The following is a 23,981-nucleotide window of genomic DNA, read 5'->3' on the forward strand; positions in this document are numbered from 1 at the left end:
TCAAATTAAAGCTTCTGTTTTATTCTATCAACAATGAAAAACCAATAACATATTTTAAGCAGATGAGTGGCAAATTCAGATTTCTGTATTAAAATATTTCTCTAACTTCAATGTAGGGAATAGTTTTAAAATGAAACCTAGAATGCATTAGGAGGTAATTTCATTTAAGAGACAATGGTACTTTAGTCTTGGGTGGTGACAGTGGAGATACTAGTAGAGAAGACTAAAGAGCTAATTAAAAGGGAAATTTGACAGGTCTTGATGGTAGGTTTGTAATGGGTGATATAGGTGAAGAATATGTTCAAATGTCTAGTCTTTAGCTTGTGGAGGAGTCCGGATCTATATGCCATTCACTGAGATAGGAGATGCTAGAAAAAGACCAAGTTTGGAAGAAAAATTTTGAGTTGATTTTGGACTTGATGAGTTTTGGATATCTTTGAGAGACCCAAGTTAATATGTCATGTAGCCTTTTAAAGAATTCTAGGTTTGAGGTATATAACTCAGTAATAATCAACATAGAGATGGTGATAATTATCTGAGGATACAGAGCAGAGAAAATAAGTGGAAGAAAGTGGAAAACAGACTAACACAGATGAGAAAAGGAAATCAAAGAGAAGTCAGGATTGAATCTTGAAACTGATGCCAAGGTGGTGGATGTAAGACAAGTCAGAAAAAGTGAGAAGGAGACCAGGAGGTCTGAGATAAACCAGGATGCAAACTAAGCCAAAGGGAATGTTTCAAGGAAGAGGAGTAGGTCAATTGTTTTAGCAAGATTCAGCAATCTACAAGTAATTTTTTGAGAGAGTTTTTGTGGAAATTAATGGAAAAGAAGCCACATTGAAGTGAGTTATGGAATGGATATGCAGGGAGGAAATGGAGGTGGTAAGTATAACAGTGCTGTGAGAAGTTTGGATGTGAAGGAAAGGAAAGAAAGAAATAGCTGAAAGGCAAAAAGGAGGCTTTCAAATTTTTTATATTTAAAGATGAAAGATACTGATAATGTTTGAAAGACAAGGCAGACTCAGTAAAGAAACAACTATGAATCAAAATTGGGAACTAGAATGCACAATTGATTGTATAAATACAGGCTGGGAGGGCTAGGAGTCAACGTAGAGATGGAAGGTTTGACATTTTGAGGATGGACAGATTCTATTTAATGTGAGTAAGCAATGAAAGAATGGGAGACTGTGCAAGTAAAATTGTAATTTTTCTCTTAGGAAGTTGAAGAAAATCTCACTGGGCACATTCCCTTTTCTCTGTGAGGTAGTAATTGATGTCACCTTCCAAGAGAAGAAGAGTTCAAGGATTAAAAAGAATAAAGGTTGAAAAGGGCGTTGGCAAGAAGGAAGAGTTGATTAGGAAAGCTTTGTAGGATGGACAGGAAATATTGTGGGCCCATTTGAAATTGGTAACTATAAATTTATAGTGCAATCAGCCTTTCCTGTTGGTTTATTCTAAGAGTTCTGGGAAAAGAGATGGTTATATTCCAATAGTATTGGGATTTTAGCAAAGGTTGAATTTAAGCAAATTTATATTCTTTTCTCTTCTAGATTAGCATAAGTTTGGGGAGGGGATACAACAATATTATCCATCTTAACTTATATTGGTGTATGGTAGTAGGTGAGGACCTAAATAGATGCTTTTCCCCCTTGAAATGTCAACAATTATCTCAAAACACCTATTTAAAAATTTAAAATAACACCCATTAAAAAAACATCGTATTCACCATAGGTTAGTTGCCCCCCTCACCATATATGAGATTACTATACAAAGTAGGAATGTTTTTTAGCCTCTCTCCTTTATACTACTAACATTGTTCTTTTCTTAAACTGGTACCATGCTGACCTAACTTGAAAATCTAATTATTTCACGGATCCATTTTTTCTCCATAGACTGTGGCATTATTTGTTAAGTCTCACCACTCTACCAAAAGAGAAAAGAAAAAGAAAAAGAAAAAGAAAAAGAAAAAGAAAAAAATTCTTTTGGAAGGACGTGACATGCCTTTTTATCTATACTTAGATCTCTCAAAAAGTCTTCACCCTCCTTTTAAACTACTCACTGTCTAATTTAAATGGCATATTACCAACATGATATGTGCATGGATGTTCAGATAACATTTTGAATATTAACCATTCCTGATTATTGCACTAAAAACAAAGTAAAACATTGACTGGAATTTTCCTTATTTGGGAAATATCCTATATTCCTAAAAAGTAAGTGAGAGGAATAATTTTGAAGTCAATTTAAAAAAATTATGTCTTACATCTGACTGTACAAATAGTTAAGAGAAACCTTCTCAGCTCAAGATTAATTCAATGGCTTCACCCAGCAACTACTCCACTGCTCCAGTCTCCGAATTCCTCCTCATCTGCTTCCCTAACTACCAGAGTTGGCAGCACTGGCTGTCCCTGCCCCTCAGCCTCCTCTTCCTCCTGGCCATGGGGCCAATGGTATTCTTTTGCTCACCATCCGACTGGAGGCCTCTCTGCATGAGCCCATGTACTACCTGCTCAGCCTGCTCTCACTGCTGGACGTTGTGCTCTGCCTCACAGTCATCCCCAAGGTCCTGGCCATCTTCTGGTTTGACCTCAGGTCCATCAGCTTCTCTGCCTGCTTCTTCCAGATGTTCATCATGAACAGTTTCCTCCCCATGGAGTCCTGCACATTCATGGTTATGGCCTATGACCGCTACGTGGCCATCTGCCACCCACTACGGTACCCATCCATCATCACTGATCAATTTGTGGCCAAGGCTAGTATCTTTATTGTCGCACGAAATGCCCTTCTCACTGCACCCATTCCCATTCTCTCTGCCCAGCTCCATTATTGTGGAAAAAATGTCATTGAGAACTGCATCTGTGCCAACCTGTTTGTGTCCAGGCTCTCCTGTGACAATTTCACCCTGAACAGACTCTACCAATTTGTGGCTGGTTGGACCCTACTGGGCTCAGATTTCATCCTTATCTTCCTCTCCTACACCTTCATCCTAAGAGCTGTGCTTAGATTCAAGGCCGAGGGGGCTGCAGTCAAAGCCCTGAGCACGTGCAGCTCCCACTTCATCCTCATCCTCTTCTTTAGCACCATCCTGCTGGTTGTGGTATTGACAAATGTGGCCAGAAAGAGGGTCCCTATGGACATCCTGATCCTGCTCAATGTCCTTCATCACCTCATACCCCCTGCCTTGAACCCCATTGTATATGGGGTTCGGACCAAAGAGATAAAACAAGGAATTCAGAAATTGCTGCACAGAGAAATGTGAATATGTAGAAAAGGTGTCTAAATCCTTCTCCCCTTTTTGCTTAGTGATTTTTCCTGGGTAGCAATGCCTAGAAATGCCTGTGAGTGAGAATTTATTATGCACATGGAGGCTTACTTCATAATTATCCAGACACCTTTCTTTATTCTCTTTGCCTGGTTCAGGTGAAGGTAGGCAAGAGGGAGAAACATATTTCTTGAGTAACTGCTTTGAGCCTAGGCAATCATATTTAAGTAATTTCATCTTCACAACATCCCTGAATGCATCATTACTTACATTTAACAAAGTAAAAAAATGCTTTTAAGAGAGGTAACTGGCAAAGATCACATATCTGGAGAGGTATAGAGTAGATATCAAAATCCAGGCTATAGAGTCTAAGTTCTTTCTATAGAAATGCTTCTTCAAGTGCAATTGAATCTGGAGACCAGTCTTCCACCCTACTCTCCTTTGGCCTGTGATTGTCCTTCTGGCTGTCCATATGTATTTCCTGCCTATACCTACTTCTTTGAGAGCCAGGATGTTCTTAGAGAAGACAGAGTCCTGCCCAACAAACAATCTGCAGGACCACAGGAAAAGAGTGTTCACAATGGTATAACACAATACCGGCTTTCTATTTTATCCTCCATAACCTTATTACCTTCAGGGAGACTTGAAAATGAGGATACAGGTGGAGAGAGAGGATACCAATGGGGGGAAAATGGAGAAACGGACCAGAACAGTGAGTTGGCCACTTTCCCTATGTGCTTGAGTTACCCATGCAGTGAACTGAAAATCTAGTCTCATTTGATCTGTTGACTCTGCCCAAGCACTCTAGCTGAAGGTGGGAAGGCATGGCATACTATCAGGTTTCTGGATAACAGTGGGCAAGTCAGGAGAGAAGATATCACACCCAGTGTTTTTAGAAAATTTAATGTAAGCAATTGATTAAATGGGTATTGGAGAATTGAAACAGAAAAAAAGAGGATGGTGTAACATGGAGATAGTACCTGCAGGAAGAACCTTACACTTAGGAAGAGGTTGGGTCATTAAAACATAGAACCCACTGAACGATGGGTTCAGGAACTACTGATGTCACAGGAACTCTGAGGAGGTACCCTTAGAGCTGGGGCTAAGACCAGCCTGGGCATCACAAAGCAGACTGTGAATGACAGGCTTTAAGGCTGAGAGACAGGAGTTAATGACTGTATGGCTCCTCCTGGTTGAGTCAGAAAGCTTTGAAAGACATGAGTGACATCTGTAACGGCGCCCTGCAGTGCACAATGCATCCCAGGGAACTGGAGTCAGAATCAAGTCCTCCGTTGCAAGTAGGCAAAGCGACACTACGTAATGTCACAGGGGCAACTTTCATAACTATGAAAAAATCTGCATGAAGTTGGCAGCAGGAATAGAGATTGGCTGCCCCACACTAGCAATTAGATTGAGTAACTGCAACTCTGCTTGTGTGGGCTCCAGGGTCTCCAAAGCCACACCCAATAATATCAGGAAAGAAAACGACACCCATTTGCCTACAAGAAGGGGCTTTTAACACTCTTATGTTCTCAGACTTGGTTCTCATTTTCTCAAGCCAGAGCCACAAGTGTGACTTGATACTTGTCATTGTTATAAAGAAGAGAATTCTCTACGAGGGCTTCTCTACATTCCTGGCTGCTAGAAGGGTTTTATCCCCCACCATCTTCCTATTGTCCCTCCCAGGACAGAATGGCCAATTTTAACACCGATTGCTCAAAATGATACTAATAATCTCAGTATCTTCATATATTGATAATAAGGACAGTAATCATAATAAAATAAAATGCTCAAGTGTTTTGAGCAGTAGTAAACTGTCAGTGTCTGTGCAAGATAATCTTTAATTTTCATAAGAGCCTTCTGTGGATGATTATAAAATGAGGTTTGTTTTTTTAAATCCAGCAGAGAGGATAGAATTCATAGAAGTATGATACATGTGGCCAGGTAATATTTTCACACATTTGGTCCCCTCTGTTGGTCTTTCTCGGAGTGCCTTCTCTAACTCTGCTATGCTTTCACCCACGTGCAAACCCAGAAGGGACTCGAAGAGGAGTTTATTAGCTGATCAAAATATAGATTCTAATTTCTGATCCTAATTCCTGAATCTGGCTTCTCTAGATTAATTCAAATAGCCATCATAATTATGAGAAGTTTACTCAAAGTGGTATACACAGGAATAGAAACTACCAACTTGTTGTAGGGATTGGTAAAATATACAGAGACTAGCACACCAGTTGTCATTCATCATAGTAACTAGCACATTGAGGGGCTCAGTAAACACTCTCTTACTTACCATATTGAAGGGGCTAAGTGAAGGCTTGACAAATAGTGTTTTCAATGGGTCTCTAGTTTCATAGTAGTAAAGCCCTAAATAAAAGGAATGGACAAGCCGCATCCTTAAGGTTGGCTTTCTGCTCTGGTTCTGAGGGGGAGAAGTTAAGACCATTGTTTCTCACAATGGTCAAGAAACTAGTCACAATGGTCCTAAGACAGGTTTTGGGGTGAATCCATACCAGATAAAGGTGATGGGGAAACAGGATTACTCAAGAAACCAGATATGGAAGGGCAAACAGAACTCTGCTTAAAGTTCCCATCGCATTAAAAATGAACTCTGGTAGAAATCTTTGAACACTGTCCCAAGTGGATACAATGAACTATCATAAGCTTCAGGCACTTTAAATTGGTGGGGTATAAAAGGAATAAATGTCCAGTTATAAGTACTGGGGACGTAATTTATAACATGATAACTATAGTTAGCACTGCGTATGGTATATTGGAAAGCTGAGTAAATCCTAAAAGTTCTTATTACAAGGGGAAAAAGGCTTTTTTTTTTTTGTATTTGTATGAGATGTTGGATATTAACTAAACTAATTGTGTTAATCATTTCACAACAAATGTAAGTAAAATCATTATGCTGCACTTTAAACTTATAAGGGGCTGTATATCAGTTACATCTCAATAAAATGGAAAGAAAAAAATAAATTGACGAGGTACAGTTGTTTTGTCAGCTTAACTGAGAAAATCTGTGAAGAGTCACTTTGCTAATATAAGCTGACTATGGTCCAATTGTACTGGAAGGGGGTGTATTAAGAACATGAGGAAGGGGAGGGGCGTGGCTTACCAATAGCCACTCACCTCACTGGCTGGTTTGAAGGCCAGTCACATTTGCATGAGAAATTTGCAACGAACACAGAGCCTTTTGAGAAAGAATATTTGAAACCACTGTATGCTGCTATTCAGGAAAAGAGCAGATTTAAATCAAGACCTACTGACAAGAGAGAGCAACAAGTGCCCTGGAATTAAATATCTGGAGGAAAAAGAGAGTCTGTGTTGGCGACCATGGCTCAGAACAAAGACCTAAATATTGTTGAGCAAACAAAACTATGTTTTCTCTGTATTATGAAATAAAACCAGGGGAGCCTCTTAGTACATCGTGATCCTGAAGCTCTGTTGAGCTCTGGGATATATTCTAAGCATATAGTATTCGATGCTCAATGTGGGACAGCAAGTCTGTGCGGCCACGGAGTCTAAACATACTGGCTTTACTGCCACGATTAAATAAAAGCTTCATTGTGGGGAAATCAACAGTGCCCCCTTGTGGCCATCAATGGAAATAGCAACACTGGAGTGAATTCCCTTCTCAACCTCTGCTTGGTGTTTGAAAGGGACGGACAATTCTGGGCTGAGAAAACTCCTGAGATCTCCAACACTGAGCGGGAGGGTAGCGGGTAGCTTCAAGAAGAACATACTGTACTTCCTGAGCCTAAGGCACAGGGAGATTTGAATGATAAATTTCAAAAATAAAAGACATAACAATTCATACTCTGGTTTCCTTTCCCCAGTGACATTTAAGAGTCAATATCATCAATGATATGAGTCAAGTATTCAAGAAGGTAGAATGCATATTGGTATTTAATAAGATGCTGTATTAGCTGTATTTGGCTACAGAATATATATAGTAATAACTTTTTAAAAACCTGCTCAACCAAAAAGTAAGTTATTGAGTATTTTATATATGAACATAGTAATGATTAGCATGGATAATTACCAAGAGGTAAATTACTTGCAGGGAGATTATGGACAAAATAGCCCATGAAGGATCATTATTCCCAATTATGCAGATTAGGCAACTCAGCAAAAAAGATAAATTACTAATGGTCATTCAAACTAATAGGGACTAGAAGCTAGAATGAGAAATTAGGCATGTTTGCTACCTAAATCCATTTTCCTAATTACATTGTTTAGGGAGTGAGCTACATTTTTAGACTTCAACAGGATAGCTTTGTAGTTTTCTGAAGTTTTACATACTACAGAATATAGTAGCAAAGGCATTGCACACAAAAGCCCTCCATATATTGAATTAGACACTGCAAATAAAGTTAGTTGCTACAACAAAGGTATCACAGTAAGTTAACACAGTAAAAGTTTACTTCTCATCCATACCCCATTCCAATGCATGGGGGCTTTGCTTCATGTCAATATTTAGGGACTTGTGCTTCTTCCATACGTGGACCTCCATGTCTAATGGTGCTTCTGAACCTGGATGTCATACAAGCAAAGGGAGGGAATGTGTAGAAGTTTTTAAGGACTCAATCTACAGATATTTACATCATTCTCTCTATCATTCCATTTGCCAGACCCCTCACATAGATCCAAGCGCCCAAAGGAGACACTAGGTCACTAAATATTCATGTCTTAGGAGACATAATCTGAGAGACTCTTGCATGTAAAATATATGTTACTGCATCCTAAATCAGACTATACAAATTCTCATCTAGTCCCTGAGTGTAGCACAAAGCCCAAGACCTCCCGGGGTGTGGTCTTCTCCATGGGTTCCGGATGTGATTCCTATTAGACAAGTCATCTTCTCCCTCCCACTAAATATTTAAGGTGGAGCAGACACTGGGGACCAGCCATAAAGATTCCCAGTTGGAAGTGAAGCATGGAATTCATTTAGGAATAATTTGCCAATGGTAATGCTGGAATACTTTGGGGGCAGGCATCACAACAGTTTTACCTCACGTTAGTCAGGTAAGGTCCCTGATCAGACACTGGTTATGTTCTCCGGAGGAACTCTCCTGGCCATTGTCTTCTCTGTTCTCTTGTTCTGACTTTGGGGGATTGTCCCTTCTTCAGTGTCTTCAATTGACATCAAGTGAAGCAGGCATTGGAGCACATGACTTCATTTGCAGACGCTACATTTGGAGCCTACTTCCGGTTGTAAACTATTAGGATCAATCATTGTTTCTGTTCCCCCGGCGGCGGCGTGGCTCAGTGGTTGAGTGTTGACTTACAAACCAGGAGGTCACAGTTCCGTTCCTGGTTCAGGCTTGATCCCCAGTAGTGCAGGAGGCAGCCGAGCAATGATTCTCTTTCATCATTTATGTTTCTATCTCTCCCTCTCCCTTCTTCTCTGAAATCAATAAAAATATATTTTTTAAAAAGAACTTGTATGTATATATTCATAAGCCATGGATACAGACAATAGGGTGGTGAAGGCCTGGGGAGGGGATGGAGGTGGGCTAGAAAGGGGTTAAGGGAGGGGGGAAGAGGAGGCATATGTAATATTTTTAGCAATAAAGATTAAAAAAATAAAATGAGGGTGCTTAGCATAAAGGCCTGGGACATTATAAAGAGTTTATAACAGACAAATGCATAGAAGTTAAATGATATGGGATCGTATAATTTACTTATATACATAGCTCCATCGAGGCAACAGACTGCTACAATTACACAATCCCAATCCTGATATATATGTGGAAAAACAGATGAAAAATACATAACAGATAGTTACACCAGTTATTTCTGATGGGTGACATTTTGCTGGACTTCAAATGATAATATCATGTAATTTGAATGCTAGCATGTCGATGTATCATTTTATAATCAAAGGAAAAATTAAAAACTTCTGTTCATTGGGCTGTTTTGTTCAGGATGAGAATACAAAGTATAAGTATTAGAATGGTGGGAAAAGCACATCCGTGTTTATGAGAAGAAAACCGATGAATTCAGGTGCACATTTAAAGGTCACCAGTTAGGAACTCCAGGAGACAATTTAACTGACAGTATATTCTCAACAGCAACAATATATGTCAAAAAACTGTAGAAGTACATATATATGACACAAAATTATATGTAAAACACATATTTGTATTACTCTATTTATATATGCATAAAATACTTGTCAATATTCAAACATTTATCTAGCTAAATTGTCACTAAAAATTTGCTTGAACTAATGAAATAGAAACATACTTTTAAAAACACAAAAGAGTTAAGAATGAAAGTCAAAACTAGAGAAGGTTATCCTGACAGATAAACTCAGGATTTAAATCATGAAGAAATCAGTATGAAATGGAGCAAAAATTTGGCAACTTCCAGGCATGAGGAGATAAAAAACAAAGGCCAGGACTTGCCAAAAATAGATTCTGATAATTATCTTCTCAAATACACATTTTAAACTGGGGATATACAAACAGAGTGTGGTTGAAATGAAGCTCATTAATCTTTTTTTTAACTGGTAGCTCTTAACTTGATTACATCTACAAGATCCATACTTCTAAATAAGGTTGCATTCATAGTTATCTGGGATTAGGACTTTAACATATCTTTTTGGGGGCACATTTCCAGCTATAACATTTTTTTATTCCTTATTACAAATTGTTCATATAGTTGTTGACTATAATATGTATTTCCTTAGTTCATCCTATGTAATAGAGGTAATATGCAAATTAACCCACACACCCTCACAAGATGGCTGCCTACAACCAGGCTGCGGGGGGGGGGGGGGGCCGGGGGGGAGGGTTAGTGAGGAATGAACAATAACTGAACAAGCAGGCTGTGTGGGGAGACCAGGCCAGCAGGGGTGTTAGTGAAGGACGACCAAATAACTAAACAGCAGTCTGTGTGGGGTAACCAGGCCAGTGTGGGGGGCATGAGGGCCAACAAGGTCGGCAGGGGGAACAGTTGGGGGCAACCAGGCCACCGGGGGGGGGTAGTTGGGGCGATTAGGCTGGCATGGGGGGCAGTGAGGGGTGACGAGGACGGCGGGGGGGGGGGCAGTTGGGGGCAACCAGGCTGTCGGGGGGGGGGGGCAGTTAGGGGTGATCAGGCAGGCAGGCAGGTGAGCAATTAGGCGCCAGCAGTCCAGGATTGTGAGAGGAATGTTCGACTGCCGGGTTAGGCCTGATCTCCAGGATCGGGCCTAAACTGGCAGTGGGACATCACCTGAAGGGTCCCAGATTGCAGAGGGTACAGGCTGGGCTGAGGGGACCGCACCCGCCCCCCCCCCCCCCCCCCGCCTCTCCCTGTGCACAAATTTCATGCACCAGGCCTCTAGTTATGAAAATAAAATAAAATATTAGGTAATAACTGGAATAATGTGACATATTCAGGATTCAACAATGACATCATTACTCTTGCTAGTGTAATCCTTGGCATAACTTTATGCTCAGGTTTGGTTTCCTTCTTTAAGGTGGGAGAAACCATTCTTTGATGTACGTTATTTCTAGCATTAGTATAGTGTTTTGTACAAAAAGGTCAAATGTTTGTTCCATGAAAAAGTAAAAGGGAGTTTATCCTTTCAACAACCCTCTGTCAGAAGATTTAATATCTCCATATTTAAGATAAGAAAATTGTGACTTCAACATGATAAATTTTTTCATTAATATCATGTAGCAATTTAGCCTCGCTCTAGTTTTACATTCCAAGTTCTAAACCTATATTGAATAATTACAGAGAAAAATAATGTTTTAATGTGAGAAAACATAGAAATTAAATCCATTAGATCAACAATAGGTTATGCAATAAATTAATTTATAAATATTACATAAAAAACTCCATAAATTTTGAGGCTAGTGAAAAAGTTAAAAAATGAATTATTTAAAAAAATGTATAGAACAACAATTAAGTCAGTTTATTAACATGGAAGAATAATTCTTTCTTTTTAAGTATATAATTGCTATTAAAATCAGAAATAAGTTGTTTTATTCTAATAAGTTTCTTGAAATTATTTACTAAAGTATTATAATATCAACTTGATATAATAAAATTCAACTAGTAAATGAAGGAAACATACATAAAAAATTAAAATTAATCACTATTTGTAAGTAATACAATATTCTTCCTAAAATATTGACAGAATAGTCTGAAAAAATTGCTATTCACAAGATCTCCAGTGTTGTCAACTAAAAACCCAGCTATATCTTATGACAATAAAACCAGTTAAGATAATAGCCAAAGTGCAAAACCACAGTAACAACTGCAAGTGCACATATATGCACTGTTGAGGATCATTGACAGAACGTGATCACAGGTTGACCAGCAAGCTTGACCTGGGTAATCAGACTTCTCATCCACTCCCCTGTTCTTGGGAGGTGAAATGTACTTCCACCTACCATTCACACACTAAAGGCTGTTTCAAGGACACAGTCTTAAGAGAGTAAAATGTTGTCGAGGGAATCTGTATAAGCACTTTAAAAAAAATAGTATCTGTTGACTGGCTGGCATGGCTCAGTGGTTGAGTGTCGACCTATAAACCAGGAGGTCAAGGTTTGATTCCTGGTCAGGGCACCTGCCTGGGTTGCAGGCTCAGTCCCCAGTGTGGGGCATGTAGGAGGCAGCCAATCAATGACTCTCTCTCATCATTGATGTTTCTATCTCTTTCCCTCTCCATTTCTCTCTGAAAACAATAAAAATATATTTAAAAATAGTATCTGCTTTCTTAAAATATATTTAAAAAATAATATGTATCCAACGAGCCAAACTAGCTAGGGCTATATGAACATTTTAAGATTCTAGCAGATCTACTTACATAGTGGCCACCCAAGACAAGCCTTGTTTGTAAGTTCTCTTGCTCATTAAACCTGCCACCTAAAATCTGCAGTGGTCTGTCTCTTTCTTCATTCTCTTCTGGCCCTCCATATGTGGGGCCGGTTTCAGATTTCACCCGGAGATGTCCCGAGGTTGCAAACTAATGCATACATACATACACATATACATACATACACATGTAAATGTATCTGTGCATATATTCTCATTGGCCCTGGGAAAATGATGGCTGCCTGATTCTGAGCCTCACCATCCTCCCTAAGAAGCCATAACATCAGAAGGAGTGTAAATAAAACCACATTGGTCCACTCCTTTAACAATAGAAAACAGACGGGCACAATTTCAAATTGTTTTAAGAAGAGAAAAAGAATTACAGATGCCACTAACTGTAGGTTCAGAGTGTAGGTAAAGGGCAGTTTACAACGCTAAGTGGAAGAGAGGAGAGGGTGTGGAAGAAATATGCATAGCACAAATAAACTCACCACAAATAAGAAATCTACATGAAATTCTAAAATGTCAAACAAAGGTCAAGGATGTCATTGAAACAACACTGGCTACAAGAAAGTGGATTCAAAATGAGTAGGCCCAGAGGTGACAGCCGCAGAAAGGCATTGCTTCTGGGGACATAGGAGACAACTGAAGGCAAAAGGTGCCTCTTTAGAGAGGTGGTAAGAAAAGAAAAGAGGAGGGAAGTGGGAGGCTCAAGATCCTAAAGAAATAAAAGAAGACCACAGACAGGGCAACCTCTCCCTGCTCTCCCAGCAATGTTATTATTCTTCAAATAAACTGATCTTCATGCTGACTGGAAAGGGTGCTCTTGAACTAGGAACTCTATCAGCAAAATTAGGAGAAATAGAAAAAAAATCGGTTCAAATCTATAAACTGTTACTATAAGAAATAAATGAAACCACACTATAAAAATTAATTTAAGATGTATGCAAACCTAAATGTAAGAGTTAAAACCATAAAACTCTTAGGAGAAAACATGGGGGTAAATCTTCATGACTTTGGATTAGGCAATGGTTTCTAAGTTACAAGAAACTGATATAAATAAAAGAATAACATATTACAAAAGATTGACAAAGCTAAGCTGAGGATAGGTCAAAAGGAGCAAAAGTTGAAGAGCTTAATCTAAAAGCAGTGCAATTTGAAAGAGAATGGAATGTGAAACAGAAGTGAAAAGATAATTGACTTAAAAGGCCCAATATACTCTTAATTGGAATATAGAAAATAGGGGAAGAGGACTATTCAAACAATGGCTAAATTATATTTAGACTCAAGAAGCCTAATTAATCATAAACAGAATAATGTTGAAAAATCTATGCACATTTGCTAACATTCTAAAACCCCAAAGACAAAATGTTCTGAAAAGACCCAGAGAGGTGATACATAACTTACAAAGGTACAGCAATTTTACTGACAGCATATTCTCAACAGCAACAATAGGTGCAAGAAAGCTGTGGATATATATATATATATATATATATATATATATATATATATATATTACATGTATATGTACACATTTACTAGTATATATTACATATATATTATATATGACATATACAGAGGTCCTCAAATAATATCATTTTATTCAACATTGTTTCATTATAATGTTGATGAGGAAAAAAATTTACTGTGGCCTGGACCACTGTGAGTGTGGAGTTTGCGTGCTCTCCCCACGCCTGCATGGGTTTTCTCCAGGTACTCCAGCTTCCTCCCACATCCTCACGATGTGCATGCTAGATGAGTTGATGTGGGTAAACCCTGCCATCTGAGTGAGTGTGCGTGTGTGTGTGAGTGTGCCCTTGATGGAAGGGTGTCCTGTGAAGGGTGACTTCCACCCTGTAATCTGAGCTGCTGGGATAGCTTCCAGCCACTTCCCACCATGAACTGAAATAGCGGGTTGGGAAAGAATTATCTTACTTATTTCTATTAATTTTTTAAAAAATGTATGTATAGCTCACATGTATTTCAATGTTCAATATAATACGTGTTTGGGGTCTTTATTTAGAAGTTTGGTAATATTTTTGTGACCAGGAATATGCCGTAGAAACTTATTTCTTTGTTTATATCAATTAGCCTACGGCAAAATTAGTTTTATTATATGTCATTTCACTTAAGCCTCCAGTTGTCTCTTTGCCATATCCCTGTGATTTGAGAGTGGAGAGGGATTGTTTATTTTTATAAGTAACCTTGAGGATCAGGATATTTTGCCCAGTATAAACTGCATGCTCTGGCAACATACTTTCATTGGATGATGATTGACTCATGTAACAATTTTCTTCATTGATCAACTTTATTTGATGCTGCCAAGGTCATTGCTGTTACATTCAGAACCTCCAGGCCCCAAGGTAGAGGTAGAGCAGGAGAGGAGTTACTGCATGGAGGGAATGGGAGAAAGTGTAGGTAGGGAAGTGTAAGACCTAGAACCCGAGTCCACTTACTCTCCTCTCTCCAGGATTCCTGTGCTCAAAGCCCCAAAGAGCCTACACTTAGACTGAGTATCCCTGTTCTAAGACGCATCTGGAGACCTTCACTGGAGAGGCTGTTTTCCAGGTCCTATTGTGCATCCGTTCAGAGTGGTGGCTGTGCTGGTGACAATCCCACTGTTTTCCCAAGGAATCAATGCTAAGTGATGCTCTGTGGAAGGTGAGTATGGTTAACAGCTGCCCTTTCTACAACTATACTTAAGAAACGGACTTTAGACAAAAAGGGAAAATTTAAACATAAGACCATATGATAAACGAGGTCATTCCCACGGATTTGCGTGGGTCCAGACTAATATTCCCATTGCTGGAGAGGGCTCAGAGGGAAAGTGCTCCCTGCCCACCTCACTGTCCTTAGAGAAGTATGCTCCTTTGATTGCTGGGGATGTTCCTCTATCATCTCCCTCTAAGGAGCTACAGGGCTGAGGGTAGGTTATTCCAGGTCTTACCCACATAGAATTTTTCCCGAGGAACCTAATCACTCGACTTCCCCCCTCCTTCACCCAGAGTTTCTTTTTCTTTATTTAGACTACCCGAGAGCTTTTGATCTCCCCTCCCTCCCTCAATTCACAATGCTGAATTAAGCTTTTTATAGTATACTCTCTTGAGAAATAGACCAGAGATTAGGGTACAGGTTCCTAACAAGAGCACATGTCCTGGGAGTAATGGAGAGGGAAGAGGCATAGTGGAACCAGGGCCCATAAAAACAGCTTCTAGAGTCCATGGAGGAGCCGGTTTCGGTGCTTTTTCTAACAGGCAGAAACAGCAATTGTGCAGGCTTCTGAAGACGGTGAGTCTTAAGTTAAGTCCAGGAAAACTGTGAGAAAGAAGGGGAATTTGGGAGCCTGGTATATATATAGAAGATATAACTCTTTTAATAGGGTGCAGATGCCAAAACTGCCAAGATACTTACTAGTAGATCTTGGTGTAAGGGTGACCTAAAGCTGTTATTTCATTTAGAGCTGAGGCTGAGTCATTCTGTGATAATAAAGAGTTGTGTGTCCAAAACCTCTGTAGATCAAAGACTACCATGCACATCATGGCTGGGAGGTCAAGCCTCTGTGTCTGATTGGGCCATCATCTTCTTTCTGACCCAAAGTAATCAGCCAAGGTGATCACTCCTTTTCTAGGCAATCATAGCTGGGCTTGAATCTTCTGCTGTAATTTTAGCTACCTCAGTACTTGTCTGACCTTCCCAGACTGTCAATATTTTACAGTGAGAGACTATGTTTTGCTCATGAGTGCTTAGAACAAGGAACCATTACAACAACTTCTTTGTGAATATCAGCCCGTGAATGCAAACTAATAGCATTGAATATTGGAGAACAAAACAATGCCCAGTTAGCCAACAATTCTTTATTTCTCAGATTAGGAGGCTCAGTTTTACTGAGGAGTATACAGTCAGAGAGGAAAATTGGTTCACCTATTAAGGAATTTAAAAGGAACTACAAAACAGAGCTGAAAGTATATAACTGCCTGAGAGAACATGTCTGTGCTATAGGTCTGAAAGTGACATTTCTTCCCTGTATCAGTTAAAAGATCCTCTTTTAAAGATCCTTTAAATATGTTTTAGAGATCCTCAGTGACATTTTTGACTCTAGTCTCTCCCTGACCCCTTAATTGTTATTTACACTAAATTCTACAGTCCTCCCACCCTCAAATACAATCTTTCTTCTTCACTTGCATGGGCTTTGTTCAGATTGTAATCACTTCTCTTTTGAACTATTCAGAACTCACCAAAAAGAGAGTCCCTACCTTCTGTGTGATTCCCTTTTGTCCCACCTATAGCACATCACTCTCTGTTTCAAATATTCTGTGCTTCCTTGCAGTGTATAAGATATCTACTGCTACAGGCCTCACATGGTTGGATGTACTGCTGCATACCTTTGATCATTGTCTCTGGACACTCTGTTCTCCTACCTCCTTTCCTCAAAGAACTAGGATCTGCCAGCACCTACACCTCATAACTAATCATTACCGAACATCTGCCCAGGCAGGGCTTTCTTCTCTTACCATTGCCTATAAGGATAGTTCTTTCCCTCAGGTAAATGTTGTCTCTTTTTTTCTTTTCTTCACTCATGCTCCCAGCTTGCTATGTCTCTGGGCCAAAGAGCACCTCAGGAACTGATAGCCCCTTTCCCTCCACACAACACCTTAAGCTTAAATATTATTTCTTTGTTTCATAAATGAGAAAACTAAGTACTATGGAATTTAAATAGATATCAGGGTCATAGAATAAGTTTAAGAACAAGATTTGAATTTATCTGAGGCAAACAAAAAATATTTTTATTAAGAAAAAGGGAGAGGGAGAGAGAGAACATCAATGATGAGAGAGAATCACTGATTGGCTGCCTCCTGCACATCCCCTACTGGGGATCAAGCTCACGACCCTGAGCCCACAACCCTGAGCCCCAACCTGAGCATGTGCCCTGACGGGGAATTGAACTGCAACCTCCTGGTTCATAGGTTGATAATCACTGAGCCATACTGGCCGGGCTGAAGCCAACTTTCTAACCACAGCACATTGCTTTATTTATCTGTATGTATGTCCCTTTCCTACTGTAAGATCATCTTTAGTAGACCAACATTTATACTGCATTATAAGTGCTTTTTAAAATTTTTCTCTATTAAGTTCTCAGAAGATATTTGCTAAATCCATGATGCATATTAGTATGCCTAACATTAAGACCAAGTACAGGGAAGGCACTGACTATTTTCTCACTTGTTCAAATAGATCAAGTCACTCTCTGGTCCTGAACTTGAGATTATTGGAAAGGAAGGTATGTTTTCAGAAAAGCAGGTATGTTTTCTATCCTTATTTCTTTGATTCTCAATGAGGGCCATTTTCCTAATCACATATGAAACTACAGGACAGAACTGATATATACTTGTCCTTAACCTAGCTTTAACCTTCGAATCCTTGGTTTCTTAAAGCCCCACAATGGGTAGAAAGTTGTGTGTGTGTGTGTGTGTGTGTACTGTTTTGGAGAGTATGGGATGTTAAAAATGAAAGAATGAAAGGCCTTGGGTCTTACCTTCTCTGGAAGCTGAAGTCTGATACTTTTCTCAGACACACTTGATGTCCTGGAGAAGACTATTAGATGAGATGGGTGAGCAGGATCAGTAATCCCAACTATACTGATTATATGCCTCCTGGGCTTCCTCTCCACCTGCCATAAATCCTGGGCTTTTCCCTGATTCTTTGATGTGACAGCCATTACTATTACCCTTTCTAGCACTTGGTCACCCTTGGTCACCTGCTCTCTGTTTAGCAGTAAGGAAAATAAGAGAGTACCCAACTAAAGAGACACCTGGAACCAAAGCTGATGCATTTACAGAACACAGATTCCACAGGCCAGGCTAGGAAAATTGGATCCTGACAGCTTTGTTTACCATAAGAGCAGATGAATCCCTATGTAGGTTTATATGCCTACACTTATTCACTACTAACTAGCTTCCATTCTGCCTTTGATGAACCTCCTCCTGTATCTTTCAGTACTGACTAAAGGATCCAAAGAGACTCTTGATCCTTCAAAAAAGATAAACAGCAGCAAGTAATCCAGTAAGAGAATGATAAACTCTATGCCTTTAAACCAAAACCCTCTTTGGAGCTAAGATAAATCACTGCCTTTGGGTGGGATCAAGGGCTGCTCTACCTCTAACCCAGTATATTCTGAGGAGTGAAAACGCAGAATCCCGATGTTGAGTTCTGTCCAATTGTAGGGAGTCAGGTAGCAGAGCTCCCCATATAGCTATCTCTTCTACACTGAAGGAAGGAATTATTCTGGTTGAGTGTAAATCTTGTGTGGTGGTTGGAAGCATGGAAACTAGAGTCAGATTCCCTGGTTCTTCACAATTTACTGGCTCTCCTGATTTTGTTCAAATGACTTTGTTCCCTTTTATTGATACCCTTTCATTTTCTGTGAAATTAGTATAACAGTATTGATTATTCTTAAGTGTTTTTAAAAAGTATAGAGTAAGATTGTGGTTATAAACATAATGCCTAGCACATGACAAGTGTTCAGTTAAATGTCAGAGATGATTGATGATGATTTCAAACTCTATAGGAGCAGGGATAATCTAGAAACAAACTAAATGTATAGCAAGGGGATTGGTTAAATAAATATTGGTACATTTGTCAGAAAGAAAAATAAATAAATAAAAACTCCATTGGGACAGGCTAAGAAACTGAGTTCTTAATGGACACGGAGTTCTACTGAATCTAGAATATATACTTTCAACTGTGATATATTCTGTTGTCATTTTCAGGGACTCCGAATTTCTAGCTTGTACAGGAGCCTTTACATGGCATCACCCAGCAATTACTCCACTGCTCCAGTCTTTGAATTTTTCCTCATCTGCTTCCCTAACTACCAGAGTTGGCAGCAATGGCTGTCCCTTCCCCTCACCCTCCTCTTCCTCCTGGCCATGGGGGCCAATGGTATTCTTTTGATCACCATCCGACTGGAGGCCTCTCTGCATGAGCCCATGTACTACCTGCTCAGCCTGCTCTCACTACTGGATGTTGTGCTCTGCCTCACCGTCATCCCCAAGGTCCTGGCCATCTTCTGGTTTGACCTCAGGTCCATCAGCTTCTTTGCCTGCTTCCTCCAGATGTTCATCATGAACAGCTTCTTGACCATGGAGTCCTGCACATTCATGGTCATGGCCTATGACCGTTATGTGGCCATCTGCCACCCTCTACGGTACCCATCCATCATCACTGACCAATTTGTGGCTAGGGCTGCCGTATTTGTTGTGGCCCGGAATGCTCTCTTTTCTCTTCCTGTTCCAATCCTTTCTTCCCGACTCAGATATTGTGCAGAGAACATCATCAAGAACTGCATCTGCACTAACCTGTCTGTGTCCAAACTCTCCTGTGATGACATCACCTTCAACCGGCTCTACCAGTTTGTGGCAGGCTGGACCTTACTGGGCTCTGACCTCATCCTTATTGTTCTCTCCTACTCCTTCATCCTGAGAGCTGTGCTAAGGATCAAGGCTGAGGGTGCTGCGGCCAAGGCCCTGAGCACGTGCGGTTCCCACTTCATCCTCATCCTGTTCTTCAGCACCGTCCTGCTGGTTCTGGTCATCACTAACCTGGCCAAGAAGAGAATCCCCCCAGATGTCCCCATCCTGCTCAACATCCTGCACCACCTGATCCCCCCAGCTCTGAACCCCATTGTTTATGGCGTGAGAACCAAGGAGATCAAGCAGGGAATCCTGAAGCTACTGAGAAGACTGTAAGACACAAAAAGGATCAGGTTCGTCTTTGAAATTATTAATGAAAGTCAGGAATTATTTTTATGTTGGAAAGGAAATTTCACTTTTAATGAGTGGAATGAGTGTTGACTTTTCTTTTCCTTATTACCTCAAACAACAATGGAAACGTTCCTTTGTGACTCATTGTTCCCTGTTGCTTCAAAGAAAACTTCCCCTTCCTGGATTTTCTTGTTACTTGGGAAATATCCTAGACCAAATCCTTAACCAAGGCCTTGCCCAGCATTAGCAAAATGGAGTGGGAATGGAGTGTTTGGTAGCTAAGGAAACAAACTTGATACAATAACTTTAAAAAGATCTGCATGTTCTCTGAATTGTAAGGGATACACATGCCTCTCCCATCTCTTGATTCAGCATGGCCTTTGTGTTGTGAATTGTTTCTTGGGCTGAAGTGTAGACATTTACCCCAAAACTTAGGCTCTTGAAGTTGAATGTTTTAACCTGAGCATCTCTTGACTCTTTTCTCTGGCACCTATGGCAGGCATGCCATCTTCTGGTTCCTCAGAGACTCTCAGATCCTGCTTAGATTTTCTGTCTGTGAAACTCTCTGGGCACAGCATTTCCCTATTTTTCTTTCTTTCTACTAGGATGTTCTTTATTTAGTGTTTTGTTTGTTTGTTTGTTTTGTCTGTAAAGGAGATAGACAGCTTTTTAGTTTTGGGGGAGGAGATCAGTGAAGGGGTTGTATTCTTCAAAGTGTTATGTGCTCTTTTTTTCATTATCTTCATCTTTATGACTTTAAAATCTTTACATTATTTCATCTCATCAGCCTATAAGGACCTTAGAACTTTTGATAAAATTTCAGGTAACATCTCAATTCCACTATGACCTGTCCTTTCTAGACACAAATAAACTATCCTGTTCATCCTCTCTGTTGTCCTGTTTGCTTCAGCCTCCATCCCAAGCTGTGGCTGGTGCTGCTGTCCAGTGTTTGAGGCATGAAAGTTCTAAGGTTTCATTTTCATAGGTGTGTTTTGCCCTTTTTTAAATCCCCTTCTTCATGATGGCACACATTAGTCCAATATTTCCAAGAAATATTTTTCAGGAGCAGCCTATCTCTTTTGAAGATGATATTGTGTCAAGTTCTGCATTTTCCAAAAGATTATTTAAATAATTTTCCCAATTGGATGATCCTACTTTTTTTTGTATTGAAGCTATGTTTGCCAAATGACTTTAATTCAAATGTAGTATTTCTATAGTATTTTTCCTTTTGTGTATCACTTTACTTATTTTTTCTAGTTTTATTGAATACTAGAGGCCGGGTGCACAAAATTTGTGTACTGGACGGGGGGGGTGGGGGGGGGCGTTGTCTCTCAGCCCAGCCTGCACCCTCTGCAGTTTGGGACCCCGTGAGGGATGTCCGCTGCTGGTTTAGGCCTGATCCTACAGGTCAGACATCCCTCTCACAATCCGGATGGCTGGCTCCTAACCACTCACCTGCCTGCCTGCCTGACTGATTGCACCTAACCACTTCTGCCTGCCAGCCTGACCACCCCCTAACCACTCCCCTGCCAGCCTGATTGACACCTAACTGCTCCCCTGCTGGTCCAATCACCCTCAACTGCCCTCCCCTGCAGGCCCAATGGCCCCCTACTGCCCTCCCCTGCTGGCCATCTTGTGACAATGTGGGGGCGGCCATTTTGTGATGACGTGGGGGCGGCCATTTTATGGTGTCCATCTTGTGACGACGTGGGGGTGGCCATCATCTCACAATGTGGGGGAGGCCATCTTGTGACAACGTGGGGGTGGCCATCTTGTGACAACGTGGGGGTGGCCATCTTGTGATTACACGAGGGCATGAGGGTCAATTTGCATATTACCTCTTTATTATATAGGATAACTGACATATAGCAATGTATTAATTTAAGGTATACAACATAGTGACTTGATATATCTGTATATTGCAAAATGATTACCACAGTAACTTTAATTAACATCCATCACCTCACATAGTTACAATGTTGTTTTTTGTGATGGGATTTTTTTTTAGGATGTCTTTCTTTGGCACAGGTACCTGGTCCTGCTCTGCATTTGAGAAGGCTAAATTTCACTCTATGCATGCCTTTTTGAAGTGCTGATTTTGAAAGAGACTTCTTTTAGGGTCTGTTACAACCCATTTCATAACATTGGCCTCATGAAGGTATCAAGAGATTGATTTGGCTGAGCTCTCTGTCATTTTCTTTCATCCCTTCTAATCCCTCCTTTTTATAAACTTACTATTTGAATAGCTACCATGTACCAGACACTTTATATACATTCTTATTTTACCTCTACTTTTGCTCTGAGAGGTTTTTATGTTGGCTCTCGATGAAGAAACAAACTCCCAAGCAATTGAGCAGGATGACTCCATGCCACTTGGATTTCTGAAGCCTGAACTCTTTACACAAAACTGCTTGTCCCAACCTTGGCAACAGAATAACTTATTGAATTTTTAAAAACCCTTGAGTTACATCCCAAGCTTCTTATATCCCCAGCCAGACTTGGTTTCTGGCACTTAGTATTGACATTATAAATATTAATTTGATACCCAGCAGTTTAGGGCAGGTGGAAAGGAATCTAGAATGTCTGAATCATAGAATGATTATGCACTTGTAAACAAGTCCCAACATGGTTGTTGAAAAGACATAGGTCCTTGCTTCATGCATTACCACAACTCTTTTTAAAATAACTTTTCTAATTTTATATATATTTACTTCATATTTTTCAGTTTTAGTAAAATATAATTGATATATTACATGTTAGTATAAAGTGTACAACATCATTATCAGATATATGTATATTGTGAAGTGATTACCACGAAAGTGTAGTTAGCATCTCTCACCTCATATAGTTACACTTTTTTTTTCTTGTGATGACAACTTTTATGATCTATTCTCTTAAACTTCAAATGCACAATACAGTATTGTTAACTATAGTAACAATACTATATATCACATCCCCAGAACTTATTTATCTTACAACTGGAAGTTTGTATCTTTTGACCACTTTTACCCATTTTCATGACCACCTCCCCCCGCCCTCCCCACACACACACCTCTGGCAACAACATGTTTCTTTTCTGTTTCTATGAGTTTAGTTTTTTAAATTTCACATGTAAGTGAGGCTATGCAGCATGAATCTTTCTCTGTGTAACTTATTTTACTTGGCATAATACCCTTTAGGTCCATTCATATTTTGCAGGATGGCAGGATGCTCTTTTTCCTCATGGCTGTATTGCATACATATACCACATCATCTTTATCCATTTATCTGTTGATGGAAATTAGGTTGTTCTATATCCTGGCTATTGTGTATAATGCTGCATGGGAATACAGTATCTCACCAATATCTTGATTTCATTTCCTTTGGAGATATATATATATATATATATATATATATATATATATACCCAGAAGTAAAATTCCTGGGTCATATGGTAGTTTAATTTTTAATTTTTAAGGGCTATCCATATTGTTTTCCATAGTGGCTGAAACAATATACATTCCTACCAAGTGTGCAAAAGGATTCCCTTTTTGCCATATCTTTGCTAACACTTATCTCTTGTCTTCTTTAAAAATAATTTTTTATTGTTGACAGTATTGATGATGTCTCTCCTTACCCTTCCCCCCGCACTTGCCCTCCACTATCCAGCTCCTGCCCTACCCCAGGTCTCCACCACCCTATTGTCTGTGTTCATGGACAATGCATACCCATAAAAATTGTTTGGTTAATCTCTTCCTGCCCCTTCTTTCCTTCCCCCTGAGATCCCCCAGTCTGTTCCATGTTTCTACATGTCTCTCTTGTCTTCTTGATGATAATCAATTTAAAAGGTATGAAGTGATAGCTTATTTTTTTAAAATTAAAACCATGGACTACTATGCAGCAGTAAAAAAGATGAATCACTTATCCTTTGAGACAGCATGGAGGGACCTGAAGAGTATAAGAGCAAAATAAGCCAGTCAAAGAAAGACAAGTATCACATGATCTCACTCATATGTGGAATCTAATGAACAAAATAAACTATGAACAATATAGATTCAGAGACATAGAAAAATGGAACAGACTATGAAATCTCAGAGAGAAGGCCGGGTGGGTGGGTGGGAAGAGATCAACCAAAGAACTTTTATTCATATATGTATAAC

At 39.8% G+C, this 23,981-nt stretch overlaps 2 protein-coding genes across 2 annotated transcripts; both read left to right on the forward strand.

Annotated features, from left to right (window-relative positions):
- Positions 1–2,315: 2,315 nt before the first annotated feature.
- Positions 2,316–3,259, forward strand: LOC308524095 (olfactory receptor 56A1-like; the record flags this gene model as incomplete). The annotated part of the gene is given in 2 exon segments (XM_081098247.1): positions 2,316–2,442; positions 2,445–3,259. Coding segments are annotated over 2 exon segments (942 nt in total).
- Positions 3,260–18,870: 15,611 nt separating this feature from the next.
- LOC308524152 (olfactory receptor 56A4-like) lies at positions 18,871–19,827 on the forward strand (the record flags this gene model as incomplete). Its single annotated transcript, XM_081098301.1, has 1 exon — positions 18,871–19,827. Exon 1 carries the CDS (start codon positions 18,886–18,888, stop codon positions 19,825–19,827), a length of 942 nt encoding a protein of 313 aa, XP_080954427.1. The 5' UTR covers positions 18,871–18,885.
- Positions 19,828–23,981: the final 4,154 nt, after the last annotated feature.

This window comes from Myotis nattereri (assembly GCF_964212035.1).
Source record: "Myotis nattereri genome assembly, chromosome: 9".
Taxonomy (NCBI): domain Eukaryota; kingdom Metazoa; phylum Chordata; class Mammalia; order Chiroptera; family Vespertilionidae; genus Myotis; species Myotis nattereri.